Source organism: Lontra canadensis, unplaced genomic scaffold (assembly GCF_010015895.1).
Source record: "Lontra canadensis isolate GAN:19392208 unplaced genomic scaffold, GSC_riverotter_1.0 scaffold11, whole genome shotgun sequence".
NCBI lineage: Eukaryota > Metazoa > Chordata > Mammalia > Carnivora > Mustelidae > Lontra > Lontra canadensis.
In genome coordinates this window covers 22775691-22797819 of record NW_022631005.1, presented here as the reverse complement: position 1 = coordinate 22797819, position 22129 = coordinate 22775691, and the positions used below count along the sequence as shown (strand labels likewise).

General features: G+C 37.9%; 1 protein-coding gene across 1 annotated transcript in view; it reads left to right on the top strand.

The window, feature by feature from the left end:
• THSD7B (thrombospondin type 1 domain containing 7B) overlaps nucleotides 1-22129 on the top strand; it is an 856222-nt gene that overhangs the window by 303757 nt on the left and 530336 nt on the right. Inside the window, exons 4-5 of the mRNA XM_032856149.1 lie at nucleotides 4942-5187; nucleotides 18282-18451. Of these exons, the coding sequence (XP_032712040.1) occupies nucleotides 4942-5187; nucleotides 18282-18451 (416 nt within the window). The remainder of the gene's footprint in view (nucleotides 1-4941; nucleotides 5188-18281; nucleotides 18452-22129) is intronic.

The following is a 22129-nucleotide window of genomic DNA, read 5'->3' as shown; positions in this document are numbered from 1 at the left end:
CAAGATGGACACAAGCTGGATGTTTACGTCTTCAGGCAGAGTACCTTCTAGGACAGTCTGCACTGAACTATATACAGAAGGAGAATGACCAGTTACTTTATTAAATCATTCAGATTTCAGGATTTGCTCCTACACTATAGCCTATTTGATTCTGACTGATACAAGGTTCTTGGAAGACTTGACAGATATAGGCACTAAGTAACTCAGAATAAATGTCCTCACTAGGCCTAAAAGTTATTCCTTTACCTTCAGAATGTAGTGTAAGTGTGAAAATCACTCTGATTTGCAGATGGTTGAAAATCCATGAATAGTTTGTGAGAGGGAGCTGACAACTCCCTTCCTCCAGTCAGCTTTCATAGAACTAACAGCCAGGTCTCTATAAGGAAACAAGAGATAAGGGAATTAGCACCCTGGGAAAAAGGTGAGCTTTAGTTAATCTGCCATAATGGATAAGCAGTGTGAATGGCCAGTTCACAGGATAGGATGTCTGAATAGTCATTAAGGATGTGAGAAGAATATAAAACTCAATGTAAGCTCAAAAAGCAAATGTACTTTCTTTATATTAAAAAAAAAAAAAAACAAACACCACCACCACCAAAACCAACCAACCAAACAAACAAACTCAAGCCTGATACACCTTTTGAACCTTGTAAGAAGGGAAAAATCTCACAATACCTAGTGCATTTGATTATGTGACTATTTATGGCCCAACTCAGGGCAAATATACTAAAGAAAATATTTTACACATGTGTAGTACAGAGACATATAAAAAGAGGTTCAATACATAATCCCGTGGATTTGCAAGAAGTTAAACACAACCAAAAAGTATGCTAATGGGAAAATGAATAAATGAATTGCTAAGGACTCATATTGGAATATTGCTAATAAAAATGAATATACACTATCTGTATTTATCAACATGGATAGATCTAAAGATCATTAAGTAAGGAAAATAATTTCCAGAAATAATATGTTTAATAAAACATTTATGTAAAACTTTTAAAAACATGCAAGACAATGAATGCTATAGATATTTATGAACATATACACATTTAGTTAAAGTATAAAAACATTGTAGAGAATAATAGTTTCAGGATGGTGGCTGTGTCTGGAGAAGAGAGCTAGAGATAGGATTACAAGTGACACAAGGAACTTTACCTGAAATTTTAATTTTTTATTTAATGAAATCTGTCATAAATATTAACCTTTGCTAGTAAAGTCTAGGAGTATGTATTGTATTATTCTACTTTTCTGAATATTTGAGATATCTTAATATTATTTTATTTTTTTAAAAGATTTTATTTATTTATTTGAGAGAGAGAGAATTAAAGAGAGAGCACAAGAAGTGGGAGGGACACAGGGAGAAGCAGACTCCCTGCTGAGCAGAGAGCCCGATCCTGGACTCTATCCCAGGACTCCAGGATCATGATCTGAGTGGAAGGCAGCCAGCCGCCCAACCAGCTGAGTCACCCAGGTGTCCCTAATATCTTAATATTATTTTAAAGCAGTAACTGAAGTGTCGATGAAAGGAAGATACTTTTCTGTTGAGTTTTATCTTCTAAGAATTTCTGTCCTTATTTTCTAAATAAAGAGATTTTCCTACATTTCCAGAGGAAATAAGAATTACTATAGTAATTTTTTGTTTCAGTGATTTCCTTTACAGTGAATGCTTATGAAGTAATTTACAAATGACAATGTGTTCTGTAAATGTCAAGGAGGTATAATTACCGTAGCATCTTTTTTTAAAAAAGACAAATCCATACTATATGTCTGTTTTATTAAAAAGACACACCACCTCCTATGAAAGGACTGATTCCATTTCAGTGTGTAGGCAATGATATTTGTTATAGGCTTTAAAATTTAAAAAAATCTACTAAGTAGATTTTTCTACTTATAAAAGTGTTGGGTGCAGGTGAGTAAATCACATTTTATTATAGTTTTTTTTTCCTGCAGATAATGAAACTAAGCAGCCAAGAGAGACCAAGGTCATGCTATTGTACTGTGATGCAAAATTCAGGACCCAGATATTTCTTATTCACCACTTAGTGCTTGCCCACCTATTCTAGTAAAATGGAATCTCGAGGATCAAAGTAGACCAGGTCCCTCTGTGGTATCTTTTAAGACTTTTTTTTAAACTAAGAAGGCACATTTGTGAAAATAATGTTAAAAATAAGTGAATATATGATGATTGGAACATACACCCTTCCTAATTCCAAAAATTAGAAGCCCTTTTCAAAGACGTGACAGTCCCTGATTAATCCCTGCAATTCCTGGCAGGTCTTGTTATCCATTCTACTGAGTTTGTAGGAAAAGTCGTTTCGGGGAAGATGAGCAACAGAGAGTCAAAGCTGGTAAATGGGAAGAAGCAAACCACAACTAAACCTGTAGACAGAGAACTGCATAGTGTGGGACCTTCTTTATAAAAGGGAGAGGAAAGTCTGTCTTGGAAATTGAGACTTTTTTCCTAAAAACACACAAATTGAAAAACCCCATTAAATTCCGTATGATGGTGCTAGGGCTGCCTTAACAAAGTATCGCTGACTGGGTGGCTGACAATTTTCTTACTGTTCTGGAGTCTGGAATGCCTGAGATCAGTTGGTTTCTTCGGAGCCCTCTCTGCTTGGCTTGTAGACAGCTATCTTCTCTCTCTGTCTTCACACAGGCTTCCTTCTGTGTGTGCCTATGTCCTAAGCTCTTCCTAGGACACCCTTCGTACTGGATTAGGGCCCATCCCGGTGAGCTCATTTTTACTTAATTACTTCTCTAAAGACTCTTCAAATATGCACGTATTCTGATGTACTGACAGTTAGTACTTCAATATATGAATTTGGAAGCCAATAACAGTTCCTGAAGAGTGAAGACCTATAAACTTCTTCATCAATAGGTTTCCATTGTGTTACATAGCAAAAGAGATGATCCTCTTACTCTACATCCAACCATGCCCAGAAATAGTATATTCTGACATAGATGGGGCATTTTCAAGAGAGGTTCTTCCTATTTTCAAAACTTCCAAAATTACATGGGAGTGAGTAATGGCAGTGAGGTCTGTTTTGCCTTTTTCATTCTGAAGGGAATAATGTGATCTAAATAGACTCTATGTACACACACATACACACACACACACACAACCAAAGGTTCATCTTATGTTATTATGACTTCCGAAAAACCACACGAATTCTCTGTGCCTTTATAAAGGATATCAATATGGAAATCTCACTATAATTTACATGAATTTGAGCATGTTTTATTCTCCCCTGCCCCTCACCTTCTATAATCAATTTCTCTGTTGGTGGCTCCCTTAACATATTTTTGTTTATCAGAAACATGGAATCATTTTAATACATCTCTCTTTTTTAAACACATGTAGAAGAACAATTACCAAAGCATGACTATAGCTCATTACTCCACCAGTTTTCACAGGCCCACTTTTGGAAGTCAGTATTTGAACATATATTGACTTATATTCCTATCAAAATCATTCTTTTCTTTCCCAAGATAATGGAGGACTTTCATAGAATAAGGCAATGGCCAACACCAAAAAAATGGGGAAAAAAAGAATGCCAATTAATATGTGAAGGCTTATCTTCTTATAGGAGTTTAATTGATTTTCCTCCACTTAAAATTATTTAATGCTCAAGTAAATCTGAATTCTTAGTCCATGATATGAAGTCTTTCCAGACTTACTTTTGAAGAACCCACATACCTAATATTTATCCACTTTCCTCTTTGAACTTTATGCTTTATAAATGGACAGATTTTTGACAGTTCACAAGTTGGCTTTTGCTTACCCTGTTTGGTGTGCATATAAATGTTTAACCCCAGTTCTTGGTGGTTTGGGCTTCAGGGTAGGGTGGGGGTGGTGGACTTGATTTGTAACATTTGTTGATTTCTGTTATGTAAATACTCCTGCCATGGCCAATTTTAAGCTATCTGCATGAAATCAGCTAGCTTGCAAAATTCCTAAAAATTTATTAGTTAGTTCTTGTGAAACAGTACCTCTACTGCTTATAGAACACTGGTTTCCATCCTCACAAAATTTTATATCAAGGCTTCACATATACTATTTCATTGATCTAAAATAGTCTTCCTTCTGTGCCAGAGAAGTTCCCATTAATCTTTAAAAGAAATGCAGCTCTAATGTCCTTCACTCTTAGAACCTCCCCCTCAGCCCTGCCCATCCCCCCAGCCTTCCTAAGTGGTCCATCACTGCCTCATCAACTTTCCCCCTCATCATTATAAATGCTTTTATGTTGAAATCATCAGATTATCCCATTATGCTACCTTCTTATTTATCTGTTTCCCAATTAGATTGTTAGTATTAGATAGCACCTGAATTTTGCAAATGAGGAAATTGATGCTCAGAGCCTAACAGTGTGGGGAAAACATGATACCACATTTGTTTATTTTTCTTTTTATTTATTTTTTATTTGTTTTATTTTTTAATAGTTACCTGTATCTTTGTTTGACCGTAGACAAATGGTTTAGCCTTTCTGAGTCTATTTTCTGCAGATGGAGATAATAATATGTAAACACATGAGATTGTGGTGAGAAAGTACCTGTGAGATGCAGCACAGTGTGTGACACCTGGGAGCCTGTCAACAAATGGCAACTCTAGGTTATATCAGAGGTGAAGGCAAAGGAGAAGAGGCTTGGTTTTTTCTGATAATGCTTCAGGCAAAGTTCAGGGTGGGCTCATCTTACATGTGTATCTTGCTAGAGTGAAATAATTTCACAGTTTCAGATAAAATAGCACATGCAATCTTAAAATGGATGTTCTTCATTATTTTATCATGATGCCTCTAACATTTTTTAAGTCCTTTTGAAAGTTCATATCAAATTTTAAGTTGTTTCTTTTTTTTTCCCCCTCATAACAGGCACCTCATAACATTGGTTGCATTTGTTTAATTTATGCCCTATGGTTTTTTGCTTCTGTTCTTTCAGCCTTTGCGTGCAAGACTCCTTCCCTTTGACTGTCCAGTCTTGCATCATGCCAAAAGATTGTGAAACCACTGAGTGGTCCTCCTGGAGCCCCTGCTCCAAGACGTGTCGTTCAGGAAGTCTCTCACCAGGATTTAGGAGCAGGCACCGGAATGTGAAGCACGTTGCTATTGGGGGTGGAAAGGAGTGCCCTGAACTTCTCGAGAAAGAGGCCTGCATTGTTGAAGAACTCTTACAGCCATGTCCCAGGTATTTTGTGTTCTTTGGCATGAGTTTTCAGTGTTCTGTATGACCTCATTTTATGCGGGGTAGAGATGTTAACAATACTAACAGTAGCTGTGACTCATAATTGTTGAGTCTTTACTCAGTATCGACAGCCACACTAAGCAGTACAGCACAGTGGGTTAAGAGCATGGACTGTGTTGATTCCCTGGGCTCTAATCCTATTTCTGTGACTTTCTGAATTTGTGAATTTCTGCAAGTAACTTAAGTCTAGTGCCCTAGTTTACTCATCTACTAGCAGTACGTACTTCATTCAACAGTTGGCACATGATAAATGCTTAGTAATCATTGCTTATCATTACCTGACATGTCACACCTGAATTTTAAGATAACCTAAAAAGCTATTAATAACATCTTCATTTTGCAGATGAACCTGTTGAAGCTTAAATAGTTTTTGAGGTTACATAGATAGTGGGTGGCAATACCCTGATTCTAATGCAGTTCTGTCTCAAAAGGTTACTGTAACCTTATGGCCTCATTTCTAATACACAGTCCATAAGGAGCCAGAGGATGTTGGGTAAAATCTTGACCTTGATTAGTAGCTGTATTGCTTATATTTTGCCTGGCTATATGTATAGCCCTTGGTGAAGACCTCCAGTGTATTTTTCTCTGGATTGTTGGCTCATGGTGGCCAGGTTTGATAATGACAGAAGTCATTTGGGACTACCTAGCTATTCAGAAGACTTCTGGGAATAAATCTGTGGTAATTCCTGCTGGACGGCTGCCCTGAACTCTATCTGTTAAATATATAGCTATTTTAAAGATTTTTATTTATTTATTTATTTGACAGACAGAGATCACAAGTAGGCAGAGAGGCAGTCAGAGAGAGAGGAAGGGAAGCAGGCTCCCCACTGAGCAGAGAGCCTAGGTCCCAGGACCCTGGGATCATGACCTGAGCTGAAGGCAGAGGCTTTAACCCACTGAGCCACCCAGGTGCCCTATATAGCTATTTTAGATAGACCTTTTTTTAAGTTTCTTATAGTTTATAAGATTCGAGAATTCCTTTCCCGGTGAAAAGTAAAATGAGGCAAAAAAAAAAAAATACAGCTTCTTGCAGAAATTAACCAAACAATTAATCAAACTTAACAGGCATTGTTGATGGGCTTAGCTATTCCTTACATCTGAAATAATATGTCAGGGGTGGAGGAATCAAGAGGTAATTTCATGTTGTCAGAATCTTAGCCACTCACTTCCTCCACTTCACCATTGAAATCAGTGTAGACTCAACTCCTTATGTACTGACTGTTCATTTTTTACCTATATGACCCCTTAGAGTCATATCACTCCATACCTCAAAAGCAGAAGAGGTAAGTGTAGTTTATGATCCTATACAGATTAACTTGGTCTCACAGAATTCTCCCTAGTTGTGTTGAGTATGTGTCCATTCTTTAAAAATACTGATATTGAGGAGAGAATGAGACTGGAAATGACATAAAGCCTGAGATCTTTGTTCTTTTTGATTTTGGATAGACTTGTATTAAAATTGCATCACCATCGTTTATTAATTGTGTGTTTTTGGGCAAGCTGTACAACCTCTCTAAAGCATTTCCTTCCTCAATAAAATGTGTCTATATTATACTGCCTGTGTTGAGGATTGAATACATATATTCTAGGTATGTAAAATGTCAGTCTCAGTGCTCAGCACGTGGGAGACACTACAGAGTTGGCAACACTTTTTGTTGCTGTTTGCAGGTGTGTTCATTTCCTCCAAAAGGAGAATCCCTCCTTTCCTTGCAGTAATTTAATGAGATAGGAAATTATTTCTGTGTAATGTAAAATCTTTTTCTCTATGGAGGCATAGTTCAGAAGGGTTCTCAATGTTAGGCTTCCAGAAACAGAATCTGGGTTTAATAATAAGCTTGACATTGATTCCTTTTTCCTTCATTCCTTTCGTGGAATGGATAGTGCCCTCTTCCAGATACTGATTTATATACAGACCTCCCCCCTCCCTTTTTATCTCTTTGTTAAAAATTATTTCAGTTCTCTTGGGAGTCAGAGAAGTTCCTGTGTGATGATCAGGAGAAAGTTGAATTGCATCTACATTTTTTAAATAATGACTACCTTTTATTGAGTACCTACTGTTCGCCAATAAGTATGTCAAAGTTTTAACAAAGATTATTTAGAAGAACATTAAGTTTATCATCAAAATGGGACACATATAGTAAAAGTGATGTAGATCAGTAGTGTTCAGATTCAAATTGAGGTCTATTTGGCTTCAAAATCAATATTGTTTTTATTACTTTCATGATAGTCATAGTAAAGACACATATCTAGATCAGGGTATGTGTACACATAGTGTGTGTTCATATGTATGAAGTTTTCTAACAAAATAATGTGGAATGGTAGTAATTCAAGATGTATCCAAGATGAATTTCTTCATTGATCTTCATTTGATTGGACCTTAACATCTGAAAATAGGTCCGACAAATTTCAATGGCAATGAACCTGGCCCTCTAGTTTTGGTGTTTGTGGAGATGTTACTGAATTTGACATTTTTAAAAACCGTCTCAAATAGTGAATTTGTAGGAAATAGGAGTCCTTGAAAACTCACTGAATACCAACCAGGGTTTCCTAGGGAGAATGATGTGTTAGCTGCTGATTCCAGGAGAATGCATAAATAACAACAGAATTAACATTGGCTGACATTCTTATTTGTCTGAAATCTGAGCTGTGGCCTCTACCACAGGAAAGCATAAAGGCTGTGTAGTAAGTTTGTTTCTAGTGTGACATTGGTGACTAAAATTCATTGTGAACAAGGAAAATGGAAACAAAAATCTATTAGGAAACAAAAATGCCCATTTCTCCTTTCCCAGAATTCATGAGCAATTCCTATACATCAAGCAATCTAATTCCCCATATTTCTCCCCAGCAGGAAAATGTACATTTCTGTGACTTTGCATAGTGGTTTTTTTTTTTTTTTCAATCTCCGAGAATGCAGTTTGGCTTTTACCCTTCCACCATCTGTGCTGTAAGAGATGTGTTCATCCATTCAGTAAATGTACCTTGACCTCTTGGTTACGTGCCAAACACTTATTTAGTTCTTGTGGTACCTCAGAGAACAAAATAGTCAAAATCCTCTCCCCCTCATGGGGCTTAAATTTTAGTGAAGGTATACCAAATAAATATAATAAATAAGCTATATACTGTGTGTATGAGCTGTGGGAGAAAAAAATACATTAGAGTTGCTGTGATGCTGTGATGTGGGTTCAGCTCAGGTTACAGAACTAGACAGAGGCATTACAGAAGCCTCATTTGAACAAGCAGGATGTGGTGGGGGAACTTGAAGGAAGTGAGGAAATGAGCCTTTCAGATAACTAGGGGAATATTCCATGAAAAGGGAAGAGCTAGAGAAGTACCCTAGGTCCTACATACTAATATTGCTAAAAAAATCCTTTAGTTGCCTGGTTTTGGGGCTACTCTTCTTACCAGCTGGACTCCACTGTTTGGCCTTTTATCTCTCAACACAATGAAGGCTAGTCCCTGAGGTGTGATCCAATGAAAGGAATGGTCACCAAGAGGAACCCATTCTAGAACTGCTCCCTAAGACCAGAACACTTTGGAAGTTCCTTGGGGGCAACTGGCTTAAATAAACTTGAAAGGAGACAGAAGCTAGTCTATGTTATGCTACCATGGTAAGTTAGAGAACTGTAAAGATGTTGGCATAGTACAGCCTTATGTTTGTTTCAAGAGTTTGTTTTTAACCAAGACATTTATAGACTCCAAGAACCCCCTTCATTCTGCATTACAATCTGCTTATAAGTTTATGCCCCACTAAGCACTCACATTGTATATTATGAGGTGGGCTTAGAAATGAGAGGATGCATCTTCTTGTCCCTTGCAACCTTTTCTCTTGGTGTGTTTATCTCCTGTCATTAGGCATCATGATCTTAGGCATTTATGTCATTCTCTACCTCCAAACATTGAAAGATACGTGTTTTATAAACTACCTTGGTCCTTGTGTCTTTTTTTAATGTCCTCATTATCATCTGAAGTATTAGATCCTACATCTCAACTCAGAAGATGGTGAAAAGCATTCTCAGGCAATAAATAATAAGGTGGCCCTGTTTACTAGATAGTGTAAGGAAAGTATTTTCAATGCTTAATGTCAGATAACTGAGGCATGACCTGATGCTGGAACAGCGGTGGCTCCAGATCCCTTGTGTTGACTTAGAGGCCCATTCTGGCTAAAGACACTGTAACATACAAGAATATAGGAAAATGTCAATGTCTTTCTTGGAAGTGACACCTCAGATGACCCACCAGCATTTTCCACTACTTCACCAGGAGACAACAATTTTCATGCAAAAATGGCTGTTCTGTCTCTTAAATGATCATTTAGAATCTGAAATTGAATATAAGACAGCACCACTAAAAGGTGACAGTGACCAATGTAGGTTAAAACTCCTATGAGGATCTGAAGGCAGAGAGAATTACATGTACTATGTGATATAACTGTACAGAAAAGCCCATTTGTAAAACATTGTTTCAACTCTTGGATCTGGCACTGAATAGCTGGCTCTTGTAACCCATCCCTCCTTGTCTCTGCCATGTATGAATTTATCCTTATTATGATCTATCTGTGCAGACTCATACAGAGAGTTGTATCTGGGTTTCCTGCAGCCTACTTTGATTTGTTTCTATAACAACCCCCTGTGGCCAGCCTGTTTGTCCCTAACATCTCTTTGAGGCACTAAACTCAACTTTAGATTTTTCTCGATGAAATTCTTTTTCCTTAAAAACAAACAAACAAACAAAAAAAACCTCTGGGGATTCATTGATGGATATTTATGATATTGAAGCCAAGGACAGAGCTAAGGAAAAGGATGGCAGGCAAAACTTGGCTTGGCTATTGGCCTCCTTTGCCCATTGGAACTGTGTCAGAGCTGGAACAGGGATGGAGTGTTGTGAAGAGATGTTGGTCCAACACCTGCTTCAGACTGTCACTGTGCTAATTGCTGGAGAGTTCAGGAAACAGAAGACTTTCAGTTTGTGTTCACTTAGTTCGTGCATCTTAAGAATCTTGAAAAAAGATCCTCTTTGAATTATGATGGAGTTACCACTTGAAAAGTTGAAAAGATTATAAGTAGAAACCTAACCTACCAAGCATCATAGCTTAGCCTAGTCTATCTTAAATGTGCTTAAAAAGCTTATATCAGCTTATAGTTGGGCAAAATCATCTAACCCAAAACCTCTTTTGTAATAATATTGACTATCTCATGTAATTAACTGACTACTATACTGAAAGCAAAAAACAGAATGGTTCACAGAATGGGTGCAGGTGTATCTGTAATTTACCCTTGTGATTACGTGGCTGATTGGGAGCTATGGCTTATTGCCATGGCCAGGCACCACGAGAATATCAGACCACATACTTATAAGTGAAAAAAGGCCAAAATTCAAAATTCAAAGTATGGTTTCTACCGAATGTGTATCACTTTCACACCATCACCAGTTCAAAAATTTGTAAGTTGAGCCTCCAAAAGTCAGGGACTCTCTGTAACATTACTCTTTTTAAAGACTAGAGTATCCAGAACAGGATCTCTATATTCTTTAAGAGTGGTTTTTTTTGAAAGATTTTATTTATTTATTTGACAGGCAGATAGGAAGAGAGGCAGGCAGAGAGAGAGAGGTAGGTGGAAGCAGGCTCTCTGCTGAGCAGAGATCCCGATGCGGGGCTCAATCCCAGGACCCTGAGATCATGACCTGAGCTGAAGGCAGAGGCTTTAACCCACTGAGCCACCCAGGTGCCCTTTTAAGAGTGTTTAATAGTTGGTAATGTTCTTACAAATGTTCCCATACCTAGGAATGTGGGTTTTTGTTTATTTACTTTTTTCCCAGAATGCGTAGCACTTACAAAAATGCCTGGTTCATTGTAAATGCTCAGAAAACAATGAATGAGAGAATGAACACTTGTATGTAGGGCAGTTCCAGAACAAGATTATGCACAGGATACTTTCTTCCATGATTCTATTTATTATATAGCATGTGTGAAGGATTCAAAGTCATTTCTTTTAAAGAGCTGCTGATATTGGCCTCGTCAAGGAGATTAAATAAGAACATCTACCCAGGGCAGGGATGGACACATGAAGCTTGATTTGACATGGTCCCCAATGGCCGCCTTGCTTCTGCTAACAGTATGTCTGGTTTTCCAGATAAGAAGTTTCTGTTTTCATTAGGTTATAAGAGCAGCTTGGGAAAGGGTGAGGGATGAGATCACAGTCTGAATTTGTAAAAGTTTGCCTTCCAGACCAGAACGGCATGCCTATCATCTACCACATCTTCTGTATTTTCCCGTTGGTCATCTACTACAGCACTAATACCCTGTACATCATGGGAACTCAGTACATTTTTGAAATGAATTAATGGGCTCATTAAGGTTGCTTCCTTTTTTTCCCCCCTCTTTTCTCTCTGTCTCTCTCTCTCTCTTTTTTTTCTTTTTGTAAACTGTTTTAATTAAGCAGCTTTCCTATAGCACTTGAGGAGGAAAGACTCAGTCATGACCTGAAGCCCTCAGGAGACTCTGCTTTAGACAAGAAACAATAGTTTCAAAGAATCTATAAATTGTTTCAACAGAAGAAGACTGATGCCTTTTTATTGAGTCTGTCTTTTACTGGTGCATATTGTTTCATGAGTCCCCATTGGGCCACTTTAAGTCCTCTCAGATGGGAGATTCGTTCCCCTGTTAGTGTAAGAAAGTTAACGTACTGCTAAGTGCTGTGCAGAGCGATAGCAGTTTATTAATAATACATATGTGGAGTTAGGCTAGCAAAACCATCTGCTGAAGGGCAAAGAGCTTTGCACTTCAGAGTAGCTTTCCATAATCAATAGTCCCACTCTATTCAATAAAAAATTACTAGAGCATAAAATATATAAAGCTCGATCCATTCCCTTTATTTTAGTCGTCTGTTCAGCAAAAAATGACAAGTTAATTCTTTTCTAAATGCATTTACAACTTTAAAAGGACAACAGACATTATCATAAATTAGTCATGCTGTAGTACCCTGATTTTTAATATACACACATTTAATTTGACTACCTTGCACTAGGGTTTCAATTCCAAGAGTGTTTGCAAATCTATACGTGCTTAGTCAAAACATGACCATTAACGAATGCAATTATTCTTTCAATCTGTCATCATTAAGTCACTTAAGATTCTATTCCATGTTGCTTTGCTTTAAATCCAAGTCTTCAGAAGGAGAAAGGAAATCCACACTTTGTAAGTAATTCCAAACCTTGTGAAAGTGATAAAGCATACATTTTAAAGGGCAGAGGTTGCTATAAAACTCTGATGGGCCTGCCATCCTGTTGCTATTAGAATCAATTTGTGTCACATTAGTAGGATGGAGGTCTTTTAAAAATAGTCACTAACTGTGCCTACTTTTCTAATTTTGGCTTTGCTAATTTAGGATGTCTCTACTCACTGCTTCACAGCGATGAATCCATTCCTTACTCCTTCTGTCCTCCCCCCACCCTTCCATTTGAAGAAGTTTAAGTACAAGATTCCTTGAATTAGACAACATCACTGTCTGGAAGACAAGGTGGTTCTCTTGGCAGGTGAATTTGGGGACCTTGAACTGCTTTTCCTAGTCCAGAATTTCTCTCATATATTCCTTAATGGGAATATGTATTTCTGCCATTGGAAATTTTTCTTTGATTCAATCTTGGTTTCTTCTTTAAGCTGCGTGCACCTCCTTAGAATGATAGCATATTTAATATTAACTTTTAAATAATTTATCCAGTATTGTTAACATAGAGTATTATATTTAGTTTCAGGTGCACAGTATAGTGATTCAGCACCCGGTGCTCATCATGACAAGTGCGTCCTAACTTTTAAAATGTATCATTTATTGACCATTTCCTAAGAGGAGACTTACATTATAGGAAACACATGAGGAGACTGGGTACTGTGTTTCAAGCATGAGAGAAGGATTTGGAAAGCAGATTCTACAAGGCAAATGAAGGAAAACTGAATTTCACAGTTACAGTATTTGTCCTGATATCCTGTTCTTCAAATGGAAGGGGAGAGCGTAGAAGGAGTAAGGAAGGGATTCTTGTCCCCATTCCTGGGCTGTCTCATTTAAGAATTCACAGCCAACAAATTGTGGTGCCAGTCCTTGGGGAAAAACAATTTGGAATCATTCTTCATGCCTCTCTTTCCCTCTCATCCCTATCTAATCCATTAGAAGCTGTCCCTACCTCATGGTATATCCTGAACCTGTTCACTTCTCACCACATTCGCTTGACCGCCCCAGCTGAAGCCACCATCATCCCTCCTAGATGACCAAAGTCCTCCAAATTTGTCTCCCTTTTTTATATCCCCCATGGTCTTTTCTTCATTCAGTAGCCAGGGTGGTCCTTTAAAGATTTAAATCACACCAAATTATTGCCCTCCTCAAACCTTTGTAATGACTTCCTAGCTCATATGGAGTAACACGCTCCTAACTCTGGCCTACACGGCTCTTTCATAGCCTGACTCCTGACTACTGCTCATTTCCTTTCCCTCTTATCCTGACCCACCTGGCCCAGACATACTGGCTTTTGTGATGTCCTAGAAAGTGCCAAGCACTCTTCCTCCCTGCAACTTTGGACATGCTCCCCTCTCTGCCTAGAATGCTCCCTGCCATTCCTGTGCTCATTCCCTCATGTTCTTCAAAACATGATTTCCCTGGTCATGGCACCGAAATAGCTCTCCTCATCCATCTCTTTCTTCTCCTCATTATCTGATGCCATGTTATGTATGATGCATTTCTGTCTGTCTGCCCCACTGGAAGGCAGTCTTCTCAAGGTCAGGAGCTTTGTCTTGCTCACTGCTATGCATTTCTATTATCTGAAATCTGGCCTGGCACATAGTTGGAGCTCAGGAATTACTTACTGAAAGAAAGGATGTATAGATGTGTGGCTACATAAGTGATACACTTACTGTTTGGGCAGGCCTATTTCTCTTTCTAGGGAGTCCTGTTTTTTAGCTCTCCCCCTTCCTGCAGTCTCTCTTACAGATCTGTATGTTAAATAAAATGCCCTTGTATAAGTTGTTTTCCCTGTGCATTCAGTATTGAGTTACCAGCATTTCTCTTCTCAGAGGTTGGGAGTCCCAGAGTGGCTGTCAGTATGCTCTCTCACTAATAGTGGGCATATTGGAGTTTTCACATGAATGGATCATGACAAATTTACCTAAGATTTAGAATCATCATGGAGCAGTGTGGAGAATTTGATTTTAGTCCTCTTTAAAAGGTTGTCTTCTGTAACTGAGTGGGAATTTTAATTTTTACAATTAGAGACCATTTTATTTGGCTTATATATTATTTATCTTTTAAACTTACAGTTATATCCTGAAAGTACTAACTTTGGCCCTATGTAATCACAGAGCTCTAATTATAAATTGGCTGTAAAATATTCTCAAAATGTAGTTTTTGTTTGAGACTGAAAAAAAAAAAAACATATTTTGGCAGTGTTAGGTATTCTGAGTTAGTTGTCACTGACAATATGTTTGTCACCAACAAAGGGAGAGGGAAGGGTTTTTTGGTGGGGGAGGTTTGTTTGTTTTGTTTTTGTTTTTTTGCTTCAGTCCAGAACACACTTCCTCAAACCAAGAGCAAGATTTACTTGTCCTCCTAGTAACTGGGCAGGTAACTACCTATTGCCAATTGAACTTATTTTCTGAATCTTTTGATCAAGTTTCTTTGGTTTGCCATTCACTCTTTTTATCTGTAATTTCATTAAAAAGATGTGCTTCAGAGTCAGATGAATCTAACTTTGAACCTTGCTCTTATATGATCTTGGAAGAATTACTTCTTGGAACCTTACTTGTATGATCTTGGAAGAATTACTTCCTTTTTATTCCAATTATCCCATCTGTAAAAGGGAAAACCATATTTTCCTCATACGGTTGTTGGGACAATTTAATGAGGTTACATGGCTCGATTTGTTAGTGCAGTGCCTAGCACAGAATAGGCATCTAGAAGGTATTGGTTGCTGTTATTATTACTTGAAAGATATGTCATAAATTAATGCCTTGGCTATTGTGTTCAGCCAGAACTTTTTGAAAGAGCAAATGGATCCTACACATTTGTAGGATGGAGATTGACTAATGTCTTTTGTTCCATGCATGGCTCTCTTAATCTACTTGAGGCATTTCCACAATGGATTTCAAAGTGCTGTGTACCCATAGGAGGTAGGACTCTGGCCTTTGAAATTCCTATATTTCCTTCCTAACCAAAAGGACAAAATGAGGGTATGTTAAAAGGCAAGAGTTGGGAGAGAGAGGGTGGGAAAGGTCTTTGACAGGGACGTCGCTATGGAAGAGAAGTCCCAGGCAGTCAGGGAGCCAACTTGTCTGGAGGCTGGAGGACCATTGCTGTAACAGCTTCTAAAGGACAAAGCGAGTGCTGTTAGGCAGGAAGACTCCTGTGGTTCCTCATTCTGTCAGTTCCTGAAGACACTTTACCAGACTGAAGGAGTTCTGGATGTTTAGTTTTCATGGTTGTGGGGTGATTTGTGAGTAAACATAGGTAATGGTTTTGAATCAAAGAGGATGAGCAAAGATGAAACACATGCATTTAAAAAAGGAATATAGAAGTCCTTTCCTGGTGAGCATTTTCCCTCTGCTGCTTGCTGGGCTGGTGCTTTCTTTGAGGTGGTAAACAATTGAGATAGTGATAAATGCCTTATATTTCTTTAGAGAATTTGTCATTTGCCAGTGAATGGAATTTGGGTGTTGTTGGTTAATGAGCTACCGACAGGGTTTTCGTTACTTTATATAAAACCATAGTCATTAAACTTTTCATTTTTCTTCATAATGACTTCCAAAATTCTTCCACTGCTAATTCTTCTAAGGTCACGATAAATTAATTGAAAAGCTATTTATACAGCATGGCCCAGTCCTTTCATACAAGCAAACAAATTGCTGTGACTTGCTGTAATTCTGAAAGCTATGTTTCTTTTATAGTCTTTGCTGAACTTTGGTTACTAGAAGTTAGGCCATTGTATTCCTGGATCTCTGACATTAGGACTTGATGATATCAGTTAAATCCTCAGACATAAAATATTGATATATGTGTGTGTGTGTGTGTGTGTGTGTGTGTGTCTGTATTTTCTATGAAAGCAAGGAACAAAACATACATGCAAAAGGACTTAAGCAGAAAGGGAATTAGCATTTATTGAACATTAGTTATGTGCCATGTTCAGCATTTGGCATTACTATACCCATTTCAGATGAGAAAGCAGAACTGGGCCAAGGTCACATGTGCCTAGTAAGTAGCAGGGCACAGATCCCTTGAGCTGTAAATCATCCCTTTTCCCTACCTTATTTGCAAATTATATCATAGGAGTCTCCTACTCGGTTGATGTATCTGACCCCCTCCTTAATGGCCAGGGAGCTCTTCTCCTAGGCAGCCTGTGGAGGAAGAGTGTCTGAAGTGAGCCCTTGGTAAACATCCCCTACAACAAATCCTTACCTCCTTGCACTTTGCCCTGGAATAGAGAGCCACCTGCCTTGAGACTCAGATACATGAGGGACAAGCCTTCTGCTTGAGTGACCATGGGGAACAGGGTGAGAATTTGGAGGAGAAAAGGTTTCAGAACTTGACCTCTGGAGAAGGCCTCCTTCTGGGAAGAACCAAACTTTTTTCTCGGTCTCTCATGCCCAGGAATTGGAAGCAGATTATTGTCCATATTACCTGCCAAAGCAGGACCTGCACTCCAAAGTCTTGCCTACCTACTGACTAAGTTTCCAGTCTTGGAGAACCATGTGGAAATGAAGTATGGAAGCCAAGGGAGAACAGTTGTGTCACAACAAACCCCAAAGTATTGTCCAAATCCTCTTTCTACCATGGGCTTTTTATAAGATTTATGATTGTTATCTCTCAAGCTTTTTAGAGTGAGGCCATGCATTTATAAAGGGGTTTGATCACTATTAGGTTTCTTAGAGTTTTGCTTTCTTATTTTGGTGTCTGTGACTTAATTTCAGTTTTATGCTAGTTTCTGTAAGGCCAGGGTTTTGATGACACACTCTTGTTTTTATTGCTGTTTTTTTTTGTTTTTTCTTTTGAGCAATCACAAAGCTGAGAAATTTTTCCTCAAATCTGAAATGGGACAGCAGTTATGAGAATGTTTTAAGGTTCTGTTTATTTTTCTAGAAGTTAATGAGACTGCTGGTATTTATGTGAATGCTGTAGGGTTCTATTAATGGTGTGGGCTTGAAGAATGTTGTAATAACCCCCTAAAGGAAATTCTGTCTGAAATAATTCTCCAGGTCTGAGTGCAGTGTTGTTATAGTTGTTTTGTTTTCAGCAAGTTGTATATAAACTCCACTGTGTTTTTTCCCCTTGGGGGTGTGTGTGTGTGTGTGTGTGTGTGTGTGTGTGTGTGTGTGTCTATCACTATGTATCTTAACCATTTATAAACCAGAAGATATATTTCTAAGTCAGTTTAAATAATATTTCTGCATATACAAAAAAGTACTCTACAGTTCAATACAGTGCCACATTATTAACTCATTTTTAATGTGTATGCCTTTATCCCAATGGGGTCAAATAAGTGGAAATACTTTCCTATATCAAGGAGATTGATAAGTTGGTCATCTCTATCCATTTAAAACCATATATCCCCAACTTCACACATTTCACGCACTACTCTACTAATTTCAAAAGGCCATGAAAGTCATTCTCATAGTCATCCAGAGGTTTGTGAAGTGGTGCCCATGTTAAGCTCAGCTGCTATGCAATAGGCTCTTCTGGTTTCCATCTTCTTCCTCTGATTCTTCATTCACTCTCTTAGGGCCTCAGGGCTGAGACACAACCCGTTAATCCATATTTCCTTTCTTTACTCCTCTCATCCCACTGTTACCATGAAAAGTGGCTATGATTTCCCCTCCCCCAGGAAATAAAAGGGATTTAGTACCCAACGCCAACTGACTTCTTTATCCATAGGTGAGGATTTGGCCCTAGAAAGAGAGATTATTATGTACATGTGATGTCATGAGTTATGTCTTCTTTAGAATGTTATATTTTCTTTACTTGTTCTTCTTCTTTTAAATACATCAAAATTCTTTTAAATAAATCCAGGTATGCCTGGAGGACCTCTGAATGGAAAGAATGCCAAGTCTCTCTTCTCCTCAAGCAACAGGACCCCCACTGGCATGTGACGGGACCCGTTTGTGGAGGAGGGATCCAGACCCGGGATGTATACTGTGCCCAGAGCACACCAGCGTCCACCTCACAGAAGGCCAAAGAAGGTAGGCAGCCAGTCCCAGGGACAGATGGTGCTGCTGATTGGAAGGGAAATAAACTCCAACACCATTTCCTCATATTCTTTTTGATATAATGGACCCTCAGCACTCACAGATTTAATATTTGTTTTGTTGAGAATTTACAAACCAGTCTTAAGTTTTGTTACGTGCAATAACTGGGAATAGTTAAAAATAATAGCAATAATAATAATAACTTCAGGCTTTAAGGATCATTGTGAACATTAAATGAAAAAATATACCTAAGCACTGTAGCAAAAACAAATGCTACAAGCTGAGGGGGGCTGGTAGACTTGAGTGGTCATGAATTAGTAGCATTCTTATTTTGTTTTATTTTTTTTTCTCCCAAGAGGGTTGTTTGTATGAATTTCTGAATGTAGGAGTTTCTACAGACAATGTCACCTTCAAATGTTGAGGATCTAATTTTACTGGCAAGTTTCAAATAATGTGGAAAGGAGAAGAGAAAGGAGGCAGAGGAGGAGGAAAAGAACTTTCTTCACATTAGGCTCTCTGATAAGCCCGTACAGCCTCAGCAGGAGTGCATTTGCTTCAGAGTTTGAGATGGTGACAACAGATAGGGACTGAAAAACTGGCCCAGGCATATTTAAGTCAATTGATTGAAAGCCAAAAGTAAGCAATACTGCCTCTACTCCGGAGGAATATCTGGCCTATTTCAGCCACATCAGAGGACATGGTAGTGCACTCTGCAGTAGTCAAGGTGGGAATATTTTCCTGAGTATGTACGTAAATCCTTTACTGTAGAATTAGGTTATAAAGGCATGATGCAAACTTCCTTGGCATGGAAGTGCATGCATTTTACCCTATAAACCTTTTCATACCAGGTACCTTTTTTCCCCTTTCTTTCTCTATCTCTCTCTCTCTCTTTTTTTTTTTTTTTTTTTTTTTAATTTTTTTGACATGGCCTCTCAACATTCCAGAGATATCTATGACCATAACCTTGGATAATTCACCCTCTCACTCATAGAGGGATCATCTTTACAGAATCCTTATTGTTTGCTTGGACAATTAAAGTTACAGTTTTCATTCAATTTTCTTCCATATCTAATGTCACTTTTGGAAAGTGACAGTGTATACACTTTCTGTTTCAGGGTAGAAACTGACTATGCTTACTTCTCTGACTTTGGAATAACAGAATTTAGATAAAGAACTCTAGATTATTCTTTCAGACCTTGGTAATTTTCTTTTTTTTTTTTTTTTTTTAATTCTACCTCTCTTTCTTCCCTTTTACTATTGTCTACAGTACTAGGGTTTCCAGAGGTCAGCAATTGCATTAAATATATAGTATAGCTTACTACAACCTTGCTAGTCATTAATATAGGCTTTATTTTGCTTTTGTGTGGAAATGAATAGGAAAGATTGTTCAGCCATTACTTTCCATTCTTATAAATGCCTTAATTTCCTACTGTTATCATTTATAGTTATACCTTGACACATCTAACAACATGAGAATTTCTTCTTCTTGGCTTAAGTTAAACATAAGAGAACAATTGAATTGCTATTGTAAGGGACCAGTGAGTGTGTTTGCCCAATTAAAGAGACCAGATTTAAATATCTCTAACCTTATCTGCTAAAGCAGTAATAAGGCCAAAATTGGTAACAGCTTTTACATTTCAGTTTTTGTGAACATTGGCTTTTTTTTTTTTTTTTAATGTTAGATTATAGAGGGAGAAGGAATTTTAATAGCATTGATTTTGGAAACTCTTTTCTCAATTACAATTGACTTTCCCACAGGATTTTTTCCTTAGACTCTAGGATACGCTCTTCAATCTCTAGAGTGAAATTGCTTGACTTTTCTTCCCTATAAAATTCCACCATTCACTGTGAATTTGCTGCTCTGCATTTCGGATCTTAGGGGAACACTACCCTGGGGAAAATACTACCAACACCACCCATGAACCAAAACTAAAATAAAAACCCAAACCAACCAACCAACCAACAAAAATACAAACCCCCAAACCAAGACCCATTTCCATGGATCTCTCATGCAGTAGAATGAAATGGAATCTGAATTCCAGAATGCGGGGATGGGGGTACCAAAAGCAATGTTAATTCTCTCCCAAGTGCCTCCAAGTTTATTCCATAGGCTGGATGCTGAGGCGGAGTTTGCTGTTAGTGACTCAGACATCCCATTCCCCATTTGACCTCAATTCATGGTGCTTAGAAAAATGGCATAATACCTATGGCATATTTACCTAGTTCTTTTGTTCAGTGTTCATGTGATGTTTTAAATGCAGCCACAGGGGTGCTGTAACAATCAATATGAGAAGCATTACCTGCAGTAGTAGCTAAGCCAATAGAATGGGGAAGAAAATATAGAAGAGTATTTATGATTTTATTTACCAGTTATTGTTGTAGAGAGAGTTGTGCTTCTCTTGTATAATTCAGAAATACCAGCAAGAGTGATGCTTACCTCTAAGTCTAAAAGTTTGGTTCGGTGAGACCATTTCCTTATTGCTCTTTTCTCAAATGAAATTAAAGCCACTCAGCCTGCATTCAAGCATTGTTTCTCAGGAGATAAATCATTGAAATAAAGAACACACCTTCAAAATTTAATAAAGACTGGGACCTACATATTTTCCATTCATGAAAACATGGCCTAGAGACTGAAATAGCAACAAATATGAAGTGAAATGACATGGAGATAGAATGTATTTATATGATGAAGAAGAACCGCCCCCCCCAAAAAAAACCCCTCAAAAATCCTAAACAAAAAATTGGGGAAAGGTATTGGTGTGGTTGCAATTAAGAAGAACCCTTCCTGATTTTTTTTTTCATATTTCAGATTCATTATTTGACATTAAATGGACACAGCTCTTTTAAGGATGGGACACAGTTTAGCTTTGAGTTGTTAAATGCATTAGTTGCTTCTTCCACTCCAGTAAGATTAAGTAGTTCTTGAAAGTCCTACATCTTTATCATGTTGGACCCAGCGTTGACATTAAGGAAGTACATGGTCAGATAAGGGAATGTGTTCTGAAATGTTAAGTAGTATGTGGAGACTTAATGTATTTTGGGTCTAAGTAGTGTATGGAGACTTAATATGTTTGGGTTGCAGGCTTTAATTTTGACCTGTATAGAACTTAGATAAGCCACATGAATGCTGTTCCTGTCTTCTAGTTCATTGTGTTGTTTTTAAATATATTGATTTGGTGAGTAAAAAGTGGTTGAAAATCATAGCCTTTATTTTTTTTTCAGTAATTCATTAAATGTCAGCTGTGTTTTAGGCTGTGTACTAGACACTGATATGATGAAGTTGCCTCTCATTACTTTATAGTTTTTTTTTTAATTGGAACAACAATTGAACTAGCAACTATGCTATAGTGTCATAAGTAATATGATCATTACATATATAATATGGCTATAATCATTTAATGATATCTGAGGGTTATCATCATAAAGGAGGTACTGCTTAAAGAGTTTGAAGGATCATTAGGGAAGAATGTTCTCATTGGGGGCAGAGGGGACATATGGAAAGGAATGGAGACATTTGTGTTCAGTGGTGGCACATGAATTGGTGTGAGGGGAGCATAGGGAATAAGAAAGTGACAGTGACACTGGAAATCTAGGCTTTTTGTGCTATTCTGGAGGTGAGACTTTGTTTTTGAGATGGAGGTACAGCCTTTCTTTCAGCATTACAGGTTTTTA